The following is a 13,001-nucleotide window of genomic DNA, read 5'->3' on the forward strand; positions in this document are numbered from 1 at the left end:
AATGACAACAGAACTGGTGTCATTTCTGAAGCATGTAAGTTTATCCAGGATGCAGATACATTTATGAAAAACATAGATTCCATCAAAGGTTGCAGAATAGATGAGAACCACTTCGACTTAGAAAAATATAGCTCATTTTATTGCAAACAAGATGTAAGAATTTTAAGAGAAGGTTTTGTTAAGTTCCGCAATGACATATTGAAAGAATTTGATTTAAACGTTTATGACTACGTTAGTATTTGTTCAATTGCTAACAAATTATTTGAGAACAGAGTGTACTTCCCGAATGGAAATTTATATGATCTCTCAAATAAACCAAGAGAATTTATTTCGAGATGCATTCAAGGTGGAAGATGTATGTTGTCAGATAACATTAAACAAAAGAGCGAAAAGAAACTCATTGCTGACTTCGACGCTGTTTCATTATATCCATCCGCTATAGCAAGACTTTATACTTTAGAAGGAATTCCAAAGGTTATGAAGGATGAGATGCTAAGCACAGAGTATCTCATGAGACATTTATTCGATGACGACCAAAAGGAACCCATTGGTGAAAAGTTTATGTCTGGCTTCTTTGTTCTCATTAAGATAACAGAGATTGGAATACATAGACACTTTCCTTTAATAGTTTGTGACCCTGAACTAAATCCAGAACTTAACGTTCCCAGAAGTTCAAACACTTGCTGTCTCATGTATGTTGACCATATAACATTACAAGACCTCATAAAATATCAAGGTGTCAAATGTGAAGTGTTGCAAGGATACTATTACGATGGAAACAGAGATATTAGAATAAGAGATGAAGTAAAGAAGTTGTTTGAGTTAAGGTTAAAGTATAAGAAAGAGGGAAATCCTTTGCAAGAAAATATAAAGCTCATTCTGAACAGTATTTATGGCAAAACTATTCTATCTCCTATTGAGTCAAAAATAACCATAGTAAATGACAAAGATGCTATAAGATATGCCATCAGAAACTACAACCATATAGTGAAGTTCGAAGGTTTGGATGGTTCAGATAAAACTATTTTCAAGCTAACGAAAAGCATTTGCAGACACTTTAACTTCTGTCCACTTGGTGTTAACATTCTGTCTATGTCGAAGAGAATAATGTGTGAAGTATTCTGTACTGCAGAAGATATGGGTCTTCAAATATTTTACCAGGACTGCGATAGCATGCATATTTTCAATGAAGACATCCCACTGTTAGCTCAGGAATTTCAGAAGAGATACGGTAGAGAACTTATTGGTAAAACATTAGGTCAGTTCCATTCTGACTTCGCAGAAATCACAAAAGATAAACAAAGTTTAGCATACAAGTCAATATTTTGTGGAAAGAAGACTTACATAGACTTACTCACGAATGATTTAAATGAAGTTGCATTCCATGCACGTTGTAAAGGTGTAAAACAAGACGTTCTTGCTTTAACAGCTAATGAAATGTTTCCTGAAGCTATACAATGCTATTACAATGAAAATAAGAACATTCACATACCTGTTGGAACATATGACAAAGATTCTGAGTTCAGTTTAATGAAACTTTACAAAGCACTTCATGATGGTCAAGAGATTGGATTTGACTTATGTAAGTCATGTCAACCTTGCTTTGAAGAGAAGTTTAACTTCTCAATAACGCCTAAAACAAGCTTTATTCGTAAGTTGAAGTTCTGAGGTCATTTATTTTTGTCAGCAATGAGGTCATGAATGAGGTCATGAATGAGGTCATGAATGATGTCATTTATTTTTGTCAGCAATGAGGTCATGAATGAGGTCATGAATGAGGTCATGAATGAGGTCATTTATTTTTGTCAGCAATGAGGTCATGAATGAGGTCATGAATGAGGTCATTTATTTTGTCAGCAATGAGGTCATGAATGAGGTCATTTATTTTTGTCAGCAATGAGGTCATTCGTGATAAAAATAAAACTAGCGTAGATTTTACAATACTGCGATGGTAGAGTTTAAGAGTTGTGCTTCAATGTAGAGACAGTCCTTATGGTCTGGAGGTAGCAAAACAGGTGCTTTATGGTCATGAGTGGAGAACATGTCTACCCAAAACTCACGATTGAAGCCAGTTAATTTATAGTATTTAGGATTTGGCAGTGGTGTAGTTCTTGTATGACCAATGAACTCATTTTCAACGCCTTTGGCTATATTAGAGAAAAGAATAGCTTGCTTTCTATCCCAAATGCCAGGTGTTACAATCTTTGAAAATTCATTTTTCCTCGGAAGCATTGCATCATAATTGAAAACATTCTTGAAATCATCACTTGGTTCAGAGATTTGAAATCTTATACGTAATGGATTTTCTTTCTTTTTAGCGACTTCATTGAATGGTGAGAATACAATGAATTGACAGTCATGTGCTCCATCTTCATTTTCATTAAATTCATAATGAAAGTCTATAAGTTGTGGCTGACTACCTTCTTCTTTCAGTTGTGCAAGAAACTCACGTAAAGGCTGTAAAGTTTGTACTTCAATGTTAAACTTTTTCTCGAACATTTCATTAAATGAAATCATACATTGCAACAATGTTGTATCGTCTTTAAAGTATTTGTATATGTGAATGTTTTGGGCGCTAAAAGACTGTTCGTCATTTTCTATCTCGACTTGAAGTATAAAGTCAACCTTTCTGAAAGCACGTGTTATATACATATTTGTTATGCCAATGTACTTCTCTTCATTTATGTTCACAATCCAGTCTGTTGGAAACTTAAACGTTACTCTGTTCCCCTTTATTTTGACGTCAGGGTTTTCACTACTGAACGCAACAGATAAAGGTATTTGTCTATACATTTAGTTCCGATAAAAATAACACATTTACTCTTTCTTTGCTTCAGCTTCTCTAGCTTTTGCTTCAGCTTCTTCTCTAGCTTTCTTCGCCAGCAAACGTGGGTTCTTTTGTCTTCCAGCAGCTAATGCAGCAAGTTGTTTTTCACTAAGTTTTCTCTTTGGTCTCTCTGGCTTTTGTTCTTGTTTTTGTTCCTTCAGTTCGGATAAAATTTGCTCACGAATTTCTTTCTTCAATGCTTCAACATCTATGACCCCTTGGGTCTTGTCCGTAGGGCTTGTCTGAGTCATTTGACTGCAGATAAAAAACAAAATTAAAACTTTAACCGATGTAAAATGAGCTTGTCAAAATCAGAGCGAGAGTCTATTATATTAAATGACGCAAGAGGAATACAACATCCTTTCTATTATGTAAGTCAGAGTAAAGATGGTAAAATATATGTAAGCAAAAGAAAGGTTCCATTAGCGAATGCAGAAAGCGACAACATTAAGGTGCATGGCACCGAGGGCGAAGCCCATATAAAACCTTCTGTTCAAACTGAGCCACCAAAAGAACAAGAAGAAAAGAAGCCAGATGTTCTTTCAATAACGAACCAAGAGCTTATTGCAAAGTTCGTGAATTTCATTGAAAAGCAAACCGAGTCAAAGAACCCTGACCCACCAGTGAAAGAAGTTGAGACAAAAGAGAATGTACAGTTCATTGAAAATGTCAAGAAACAACTTCCACCACGAATGTCAAGAAGAAGAGTGAGAATAATGAAGTAAATAGATATTTTTATCTGAAGTAAATACATGCAGAACGAACAGCTAAACGAATTTACTCCAGCAGAGCATATTCATCAGATTCGCTCATATTTCGATATCATAGACAATGCAGTTCAAATTGGTGACACTAATAGAAAATATTCTGACGCAAAGATTCCATCACAACCTGGAACTGCTAAAGATAACACATGGGTAACATTCAATCTCTCACCTCCTGGTGAAAATATGTTGGACCTTTACAATACATTCATTACGTATAAAATGGAAGGTCAATTTATTGCAGATAAAGAAATTGGTTCAGGTTCTAATAAAACAAACCCACCAGGATTTTGGATTGGTTTCGATGACGCTTTCTATGCAGTTGCTGGATATCAAATCCTTGCAAATGGTCGTATCGTATATTCTCAAGACAACGCAAGAGAAGAAGCATATATAACTTCAAACTCACAAACTACCGAACAAATAAAGAAAGTAGATGTTTTCTCAAAGACTCGACATGAAGATGTATGGAGTCATTCGGGAACATGCAGAACAGGACAAATTGTTAGTGGTCCAATTACAGCAGGAAAATCATTTGATTTTAAGCTTCGTTTAAGAATTCCTGTTGGAAGATTCCTTCCATTAGAAGCTATTCGATTTATTCCAGCTTTTGCAGGAAACGTTCAGCTTAAAGTAAAGTTCAGTAGCGACGCCTTACAATGCACATCTATATCTGTAAATGATATCGTTGCTTTCAATCCAACTCTTAAAGTTGCATTTGCTTCAGATTCAAATCCACCGACAAATAAATTTGTTCCATGGAATGAACCATTCACTATGATAACGAAGGCAATAGAAGCTAGTGGAACAGTTACTATTACAACTGTAACCCAGCAACTATTTCGAATAAAGATGGATTTTAATGAATGTTTCATTCATCCAAAATCATTCTCTTTAGACCCTAACATTTATACAGAACTTGTAGAACATTATACAAACGAGGCTTTATGTTTTCCTGTTAAAGTTATGGATTGGATTCCTATGGACGGTTCATTCTCAAAGAATACAGATAGTTCAAGTGCAACATTTACAGCAGCTTATACGCCTATTAATGTTAAAAGTATTTGGGCACTATTTAGAAAGAAAGACAACTATTATGTTAATTTTGAGAACCCTAAGTTTAAATATCTTCAGCTTTCCATGGGAGCTTATGGAAATATGCCTGCAGAACCTGAAAAATCATATGGACCTGTATTTTATGAAATGGTTGCGAACGCTTGCAATACAAACAATGATATGATTGGATTTAATGAAGATGTTATGAGGTCATTGGTGGATGATGGTAGTGTGGAACATAAATGGGATAGTTATGACAACACACATTTCTTATGTGGTTTTCCAACAGAAGTGGACTTTTGCTTCCAGCAAGGTCAAACATCTACTGCTCCAATAACATACAAATTGTCTGTTAAAGGACCTATTGAACTAGCAACTGAAAATGTACCAAAGCCACTTATTGGATTTATGAGGGATTGTTGCTTTGCCATTCAGGTGCGTGCTAATGGAATCCCAATAATAAGATTAGATGACTATAACTTAGCTGCGGACGACAGTGAGGAATAAAGGATGAACGTTTATTTTAAAGCTTATAAATGAGTTCTTCATCAAGCTCTCGTGAACCTTCACCATCTATGAAATAAACTTTACCAAACGATTATGGAGCACCTATTGAATATTTCTTACGAGCTGCACAATGGCAAAGAGCAGTCTCACCAAGGTTAGGTGTTCCACCAGCTCCTGTCAAAAATAGCATTTGGTCAAGTCCTTATATAAAATATGGTCTCCCACTAGGTTTGCTAGCTACAGCAGGAGCAGTTATGATGTTGAAAAGAAATAAAGCAAATGTTGTAAATAATACTGAAGTAGCTGAAGTTAAACAAACTCCAACACCTTCGCCAAAACCAACGCCTTCACAAGCAAAACCTTCAATGACTCCTGAACCTATGGAAGTACAAACTCCTATTCAAAAGTCAACTCCTAAACCGACTCCAACATTTAAACCAGAACCTACTCCTCAAATAAATCGTAAAACTCCTGCGTTTCCTTACTGAAAAAAATAACGTTATTTTTATTTAATATTAAAATTTTTATTTGATTGAAATGACGACTAAAGTCACTGAAGCAATGAAACAAAAGTTTTTGGTAGAATACATTAAATCAGGAACTATTCCAGAAGGTTTTTACATTCATACTATGAAGGATGGTAGAGTTCAGTTTAGAAAGATAAAGCAACCATTAGATAAAGAAGGAATTTTGAGAAAGATTAAACTTCATGAGGACAACATTGCTGAACTTAAGAAGAAGTTAGAAGAGTTGGAGAAAGGAAGAGAGTTATAAAGCAATGAATTCAACAGGGTAGAAATGAGGTTAGAAATCGGGTTAGATCTAACCTTCTACCCTAAATTTATTTTTGTGCTATGTTTTCATACGTGTGAGGGTGGTGATATCATTAATTTTTAAGTTTATTTTTACTGAAAATTTTTATTTTTATATAAATGACAGAACAAAAGCAACTCATTCGAATTCCACAGTATAACAAACATACATTTAAACATTTATTCTTCCTTCCTGAGCATAACATGTTCTTTCAAATACATCCGAGACCAGTTGACTTTTCATTGACTGTGTATAAAGATAGAAATAGTTATATCATTAAACCATACGATGACGAAGGTAAGTTATGTAAATTGTACGTTAAGAAGTTAGAGAAAGTTTATGGCTTCAAGTATGACTACAATAGGGTTAACACTAATGATGAAGATATTGAGGAAAATTTATGAGAACATTAGTGAAGTCGTTAGTGAGAACGATAGTGAGAACGTTTATTTTTACATTAGTGAGTTCGTTAGTGAGGTGAAGTGGTTGGCGGCTTTGTAAATATTTAAGGTTAAGTTAGTTTTTGCATTCATGTTGTAAAATATACGTTAACGGTTTTGTAAAGTGTCAAATTCACATATAATGAGTAAGGAGGCGCGCAGTGCCACAGTACCCAACTAACCCATACTAACTCATATCAATTAAAAAAAATCCAAATTTAGGGGGAACAAAATTAAAATTCAGGTGCAGTGCAGATAAATGTGAAGCATGTATCTCATTTCTAAAGGATGATGAAGAATATATCCTAACAGAATATAATGGAACACATAATCACAATCAAATCAAAGATGAGACAAAGAAATACCACACATTATCACAATGCTATCATCGGGTACTTATTAATTTTATAAAACAGGGGGGTGATCCGAAAATGGCTCAAATTGAATGCGACATAAAACTTGATCTGGATGATCCACTTAACAGGCCATCTTTTTTGAATGCATCTTCAGATCAAATGAAAACAATTCAGGAAAAAGGAAATAAAAAGATCAAAGGTATTCAAAAGTACGATGATAATCAATTCAAGTCAACTCAATTATTTAAGGGTATCAAAGAACAAGAGTCACCAAAAGATTTAATTTATTTCGATGTCGATAATTACAACAAACCAAAGAAATTAATCTTTTATTATGCTTCTTTCAAATTTCTGGACATAATCAAAATTGTGAAAGAGCATTTTATTGATGCAACCCATTCATTACTTGAATTTAAAATGTTGTTTTTCATGATATCAGCCAAATTTCCAAATACACATGCATTCCCAATTTTTCAATTTGTCGTTTATCCAAACACTTCAGAAAATATTGCATTCTGTCTCAAGGCATTTTTTAACTGGGCAAAAGTAAAACCAAAATATTTTATGTCAGATTGTGCACAAGAAATCGAAAATGCGATTATCAACTCTTTTCCAGAAGTTATCCTTCATTGGTGTGCAGTTCATGTAATGAGGGCGTTCAGAAAAATTTGAAAGATTATGCATTTGAGAGTTCAGACAAATTGATATTAGATACAAAAATGAACTATCTTGCATACGGCAGAAATGGCAAGAAAGAATGGATTGAACCAACGTTCAAAAAAATTCTGGAAATAGCCGAAAAATTCCCAGAATTTTCAAAATACATACAAAATCAATGGATATCAAACCAAGAAAGATGGACAGCCGCTGAAAGAGATGAAAATTTAGCTCTCACAAATAACATTTCAGAATCGATTAACAAAAAAATTAAATATTACTACTTTGGCGGAACAATTTTCATGAGATTTGATCGATTTGTGATGAAATTAATCGATTTTATCGTTCCTTCATTTTATTACAGAATTTCTCAAGATATAAGGCTCAGAGACAAAATTCCAAATCCGTTGCCATCTGAAAAAAAGCCAAAAAAGTCTACAATCAGACTGGATACAGAAAAATGTATAATGCTCACTGATAAAATTAAATCGTTAATAGTTAACTCATCAGCAAACTTAAATACGCTTCAATTGGGTTTAGATGCCCTACTTGATAAAGTTGTCAAGGCAGCAAAGGTTCAAAAACGAATGACCCAGTATTTTTCGAAATTAAGTATCCCAATGGAAATCAAGCTTAGTATTCTCACGCAAATTACAGAATTTGGATGCAATACCCCTCAATTCATTGTTGAGAATGCCAAGTCTTTTCAAGATAAAATTATTACAGATTTCCACCTTCAAATTTATACAACATTATAAAAATTTATGAATAAAAACTTGATATAAAATAACATTTTTATTTTTACTAAGAAAAAAGGTTTTTTGATAATAAATTTATTTTATTTCGAAAAAGTAGCAATAATCGTAAAAGGGTATTGATAGGCTTGCTAAAGTAACTAATTTTAGCTGTCAAATACTTTTGTATTTTGAAGTAAATTAGTATAAATTTGTTTTTACTTTTATTTCGAAAAAGTAGCAATAATCGTAAAAGGGTATTGATAGGCTTGCTAAAGTAACTAATTTTAGCTGTCAAATACTTTTGTATTTTGAAGTAAATTAGTATAAATTTGTTTTTACTTTATTTCGAAAAAGTAGCAATAATCGTAAAAGGGTATTGATAGGCTTGCTAAAGTAACTAATTTTAGCTGTCAAATACTTTTGTATTTTGAAGTAAATTAGTATAAATTTGATATTATTTTAACTCCCTTTGAAAACCTCAATTTTCCATACAGAGGGAACGGGAATAGCATCCAATATTCCCTGAGAATGGTTGCGCATTCTCAGTTCCCTCTATATTTCGAACGAAGCTCTCATCGGTCTTTTTTTTAATACTAAACGTTTTTTTTCCCTGTCACTTTTAGCTAAAATTTGGGTTTGCCATTTTCAATACATCTTCTAATAATACAAATTATCTTCTGCGTTATAAGACATAAATTACAAGATACGTCTTAAAAAGTCCATTATAAGATAACAATTTCAATAATTTTATGATTTCTGTAAAAATTATCTATATATCTATACTCAAGTGATATTAACTGTCACAGAATATATAATTTTATTCAATAGCAATTTTTTTTGGTTAATTATATCGTATTTCTAAAGTCTTTTCAGGGGGGTTATACTGTGATATTAGCCTTGTACTGAAAAAAGTGACGGGCAATGCCGTAAAATAATATTTTATTAAAAAATTTTTGGTGGAGAATTGGAAAATTTTTGTTGGAAAATTGGAAAATTTTCCTAATCATTTGGACTATAACCTGGCATATTAGGGAGTTTTGTCAACAACTCAGTGCTGGGATCAAGATAGTTTGTAATCCAAAAGTAGAAACGTTCCTTGGTGTCTTGTTCTGGCTTCCTGCAAAATCTGTGATTTGCAGGATTCTTCTTAATATTGTCAGAAATTGCGCAAATCATGTCCATCGTCGTCAATTCTTCACCATTGATGTTAAAACGATTTCGATTACGGTAATTTCTTTTCTCTTGCAATTCTTTTTCTGCAGGAGTCAATTCACGAACATACTTATTATGTTTGAGAGCTTCTACAGAACAAGGGCAAAGACCGCAGGCGGCGGCAGCATTTTGAACCGTTCTTAATGATACTGATTCTTGCCATGCGCTAATAAATGAGTAGATAATGGCGTAGCGCATCATTGCAGCATTGCTGTTGAACTCTTGCTTCGGTGCCTTAATGTAATCTCTCAGATAATCCGTGAATTTGGACTTTAATCTTTTGGCAATGCCAACATCAAATACTTGTAAAATGTGTGTTGTATGTGCGGGAAGAACAATTAATTTGATGTTGGCACTTGCCAAAAGGAACAATGCCAGAGGATTCTCGCGGCTGGAGTGTCCATCACACACAATGAGAGCAGGCTTGTCACGTATATCTTCTGGCATTCTCTGGCGTTCAAAGTTAAGCCACTCGATGAAGAAAATGCAATACAATAAGAATACACTTCTGTTCACCCAGCCTTTTGGCGTAGAAGTAAACCAACAATGTCTTTCGCGCTGGAATACTTTCAGTTCTCTAGGTAGTTCTGCAATACATGGGAGAACAAAGAGAGGTGGGACAGATTTGCCTGTCATTGAGCATCCGCATAAAGCTGTAATGTGCGGAAAGTTTGGAATTCCTTTGGCGATCATATGCTCTATCTCCTCAGGTAATGCAACTTTCTTCTTCTTAAATTTGTTTATGAATGTTTCATCGATACTAAAAATCAACTCCTCTGGAGTACTTTCGATTGTTTCACGATGTTTATCGTAGAATTCTTCGATAATTCTTGGTTCACACGCCATGTATCTTGATTCTTCAATCTCTTGGCATGCCTTAAGCTTGCAATGCAATTGCTGTAAAATATGGTTAACATAAGGTCTCGATACATCATCACCACCAAGAGTATTGATAACTTCTTCTGCAAGAGTAGGACAATTAATCTCAAGAAGGGATCTGTAACCATAATCTCTTCTGAGCTCTTTCAACTTGAACGCCTCGTCAATAATGTCAGCTGCTTCTAGAGCTTCACCTTTGTAAGCAGAATCTTCGATAATTTCTTTTAAAGTGAGCTGATCACGCTCGCATAGGTATGGATCTGCACCGCCATGATTCCCTTTTTCCCAGTATAGACCTAATGCAGCTCTTTTAAGTGCAGTAGCAATGAGATTGGATGTTAAAGTTCCGAGATCTGGGTATTCTTCCTCCCATGCAAGCTTAGTTTGACTATATGTCATACCTTCGGCGCGACAACTGATGATAAACTTTTGTTGTCTACCAAGAAATTCGACTGTGAGAAATTCCATTTTTAATTTTAAACGAGCACTTGAGCCACGTTTTATCTGACTTCACCAGCCAAAAAGCCCCTGTACTAAGTGTCATGTTTTTGTTTATTTTAAAGTTTCTGCCATGTAATGGTTTACATTGCAATTTTTTTGAATACTTTACATCACCATAAAATGGCAGTACAAGGCTAGTTTATCGGTACAAGGCTCTTGAAATGACTTTAATACAGACCCGTAAAATACATTTTATAGGCGTGATAATTTACCATCAAAAATAAATTATGTTATTGATTTCGCTTAAAAATCAAATACTTCATAGAATCAACAACTATCAATCACTTGAAAAAGTCATCTTAACAATCAACAATGTTGAAATTCCACTTAACAAGTCATTTGCAGTTGCAATTTCACAAACTTTTTACTCGCAATACCTATTAGATAATAACATTGCAAAAATTGATATCCAAACAGAAGTCAAGTCACAAGATACATATCATATTTTAAAAGATATTCTTCAATACAATAAAACAGAAGTTGAATGTGACGAAACAGTTCTTAATGACCTTTTCCATATCGGTACCACTCTTGAAATGGAAGAAATTACCAATTTATACAAAATATACATTATTGACAAAATGAAAATCGACAAAAATAATTGTTTTCGATTACTTGAATTTTATTTTGATATTTCATCAGAAGAAAAGATATCAGAATGCATCGATTTTATATCTTCTCACTTCTTCGAAATTGATTTAAATCAACTTAAAATAATTTGTCCGAAACTCGGTTTTGATATTCTTCAGAGAATATTTAGCAATGAAAAACTCGAACTTGAAGATGAAGATTCATTTGCTAATTTTATTATTTCTCTTACACATGAAATCAAAGATTCATTTAAATTGATTGAAAACATTCATTTTGAGTTTTGCAGCGAAACAATTATTAAACATATCATAGATCTCACTGATATCAATAACTTCCAAAATGTTGTTAACTCACTTTCTGAATCATTAATGCGATCAAGAAATCCAAACAATGCGAAACGAAATTTTATTGTTACAAATTATTTTGAAAGTGGAAATGTTGAAATGTATGCTTCTTCTATAGGAAATGGCACGTACATTGACATAATTAATAAGTATAGAAGTGACGATTATTTCATAACTCAAGATATTCCTAATTCATGGGTTCAATGGAAGATAAAACAAAACTATTCAATTCAACCTACTGAATATATTGTTAGAACTGTACCAAATAACTATAGATACATTGAATCCCATCTTCGAACGTGGATAATTGAAGGAACAACTATTAATGGAGAAACAAAAGTTCTTCATGAAGTAAATAATTCTCCATTAGATTATGGCGAAGTTCGTAAATATTCACTTGATACAAAAGATAAATTTATTTCATTCAAATTAATTCAAACAGGTAGAAATTGTTCGAATTACGATAGGTTGAGACGTGATGTTTTAGATTTTTCAGGAAAAATATATAAAAATGATCAATAAAAAACATCATATTTCAAAATCATTTATTCATGAGAAGGTGATCAAAAGAAAAATACATATTCAATGGAAGATAAAACTAAAAACTCATATATAATATTTTTATCAAATTCTATTTTTCCAAGGCATGAAATGACATAAATTCTTTTTCAAACTTTACACTCATATTTGTATCAAGAAGTTCATGAAACAGCTTAAGAACGCATAGAAACTTGATCCCACAGATACAAAATCAAGTAAACGAACGGACGACGAAGATGAACCATTACTTGACCAATTTTCAGATTTGAAACTTGGTAATAGCATGCAAGCATTGTTCGCAGTTTGTGCAGCATGTATCTTAGGTCTTGATTGTTTTGCGGATGGTAGTATTGTTAAATACGTATTACATAACTATCCCGACTTGCAATTCGAGATGTTATACATGAATTTTTTGATTCCAGATAACTTGAATTTCCTTAAACAATTGATTGACTCATTTTTATCACGTAATACACCAAAATTCCTTGAAGCAGCAATCTAATTCAAACTTGTTACTTCAATCCTTAATCAGAAACGCACTTCTTCTCTGTATATACTTGGAGAATGAAAAATAATCAAACTTTAATTTTTATTTGGTCATAACAAGGAATATGAAGTTCATATGATATTTTTCAATAAATTCTTTTCTTATCAGACAAGAGTTGACGATAATTTGACATTCTTTATCTAAAATAAGAATACTTGTATGACATTCATCTGTTTCATAATGAAAAATTGGATTTTGAAAAATATCTTTTCCTTTTATAACTCTGTCAT

The 13,001-nt window shown here is 33.2% G+C and overlaps 10 protein-coding genes across 10 annotated transcripts, besides 2 other annotated features; 7 read left to right on the top strand and 3 right to left on the bottom strand.

Annotated features, from left to right (window-relative positions):
- Positions 1-6,584: part of a mobile genetic element that runs on past the window's edge.
- On the top strand, positions 64-1,668 carry TVAGG3_0806100 (organellar and viral DNA polymerase type B; the record flags this gene model as incomplete). The annotated part of the gene is made up of 1 exon (XM_001295220.1): positions 64-1,668. The coding sequence occupies one exon, from the start codon at positions 64-66 to the stop codon at positions 1,666-1,668; it is 1,605 nt and encodes a 534-aa protein (XP_001295221.1).
- TVAGG3_0806110 (uncharacterized protein) lies at positions 1,936-2,793 on the bottom strand (the record flags this gene model as incomplete). Its single annotated transcript, XM_001295219.1, has 1 exon — positions 1,936-2,793. The coding sequence occupies one exon, from the start codon at positions 2,791-2,793 to the stop codon at positions 1,936-1,938; it is 858 nt and encodes a 285-aa protein (XP_001295220.1).
- On the bottom strand, positions 2,818-3,078 carry TVAGG3_0806120 (uncharacterized protein; the record flags this gene model as incomplete). The annotated part of the gene is made up of 1 exon (XM_051247518.1): positions 2,818-3,078. The coding sequence occupies one exon, from the start codon at positions 3,076-3,078 to the stop codon at positions 2,818-2,820; it is 261 nt and encodes an 86-aa protein (XP_051082993.1).
- On the top strand, positions 3,124-3,552 carry TVAGG3_0806130 (uncharacterized protein; the record flags this gene model as incomplete). Its single annotated transcript, XM_051247519.1, has 1 exon — positions 3,124-3,552. The coding sequence occupies one exon, from the start codon at positions 3,124-3,126 to the stop codon at positions 3,550-3,552; it is 429 nt and encodes a 142-aa protein (XP_051082994.1).
- On the top strand, positions 4,732-5,154 carry TVAGG3_0806140 (uncharacterized protein; the record flags this gene model as incomplete). Its single annotated transcript, XM_051247520.1, has 1 exon — positions 4,732-5,154. The coding sequence occupies one exon, from the start codon at positions 4,732-4,734 to the stop codon at positions 5,152-5,154; it is 423 nt and encodes a 140-aa protein (XP_051082995.1).
- Positions 5,412-5,642, top strand: TVAGG3_0806150 (kinase C-related family; the record flags this gene model as incomplete). The annotated part of the gene is made up of 1 exon (XM_001295011.1): positions 5,412-5,642. The coding sequence occupies one exon, from the start codon at positions 5,412-5,414 to the stop codon at positions 5,640-5,642; it is 231 nt and encodes a 76-aa protein (XP_001295012.1).
- TVAGG3_0806160 (uncharacterized protein) lies at positions 5,692-5,928 on the top strand (the record flags this gene model as incomplete). The annotated part of the gene is made up of 1 exon (XM_001295012.1): positions 5,692-5,928. One exon carries the CDS (start codon positions 5,692-5,694, stop codon positions 5,926-5,928), a length of 237 nt encoding a protein of 78 aa, XP_001295013.1.
- Positions 6,585-6,600: 16 nt separating the features above from the next.
- Positions 6,601-8,798: a mobile genetic element.
- On the top strand, positions 6,923-7,435 carry TVAGG3_0806180 (MULE transposase domain-containing protein; the record flags this gene model as incomplete). Its single annotated transcript, XM_051247521.1, has 1 exon — positions 6,923-7,435. The coding sequence occupies one exon, from the start codon at positions 6,923-6,925 to the stop codon at positions 7,433-7,435; it is 513 nt and encodes a 170-aa protein (XP_051082996.1).
- Positions 8,799-9,504: 706 nt separating the features above from the next.
- TVAGG3_0806190 (DDE endonuclease family) lies at positions 9,505-10,716 on the bottom strand (the record flags this gene model as incomplete). The annotated part of the gene is made up of 1 exon (XM_001299519.2): positions 9,505-10,716. A coding segment is annotated over one exon (1,212 nt), but the record flags the coding sequence as incomplete, so codon positions are not given.
- Positions 10,717-10,976: 260 nt separating this feature from the next.
- Positions 10,977-12,206, top strand: TVAGG3_0806200 (spectrin binding; the record flags this gene model as incomplete). Its single annotated transcript, XM_001299520.1, has 1 exon — positions 10,977-12,206. One exon carries the CDS (start codon positions 10,977-10,979, stop codon positions 12,204-12,206), a length of 1,230 nt encoding a protein of 409 aa, XP_001299521.1.
- Between the last annotated feature and the right edge of the window lie 795 nt (positions 12,207-13,001).

Source organism: Trichomonas vaginalis, chromosome VI (genome assembly GCF_026262505.1).
Source record: "Trichomonas vaginalis G3 chromosome VI, whole genome shotgun sequence".
NCBI classification, from domain to species: domain Eukaryota; phylum Parabasalia; order Trichomonadida; family Trichomonadidae; genus Trichomonas; species Trichomonas vaginalis.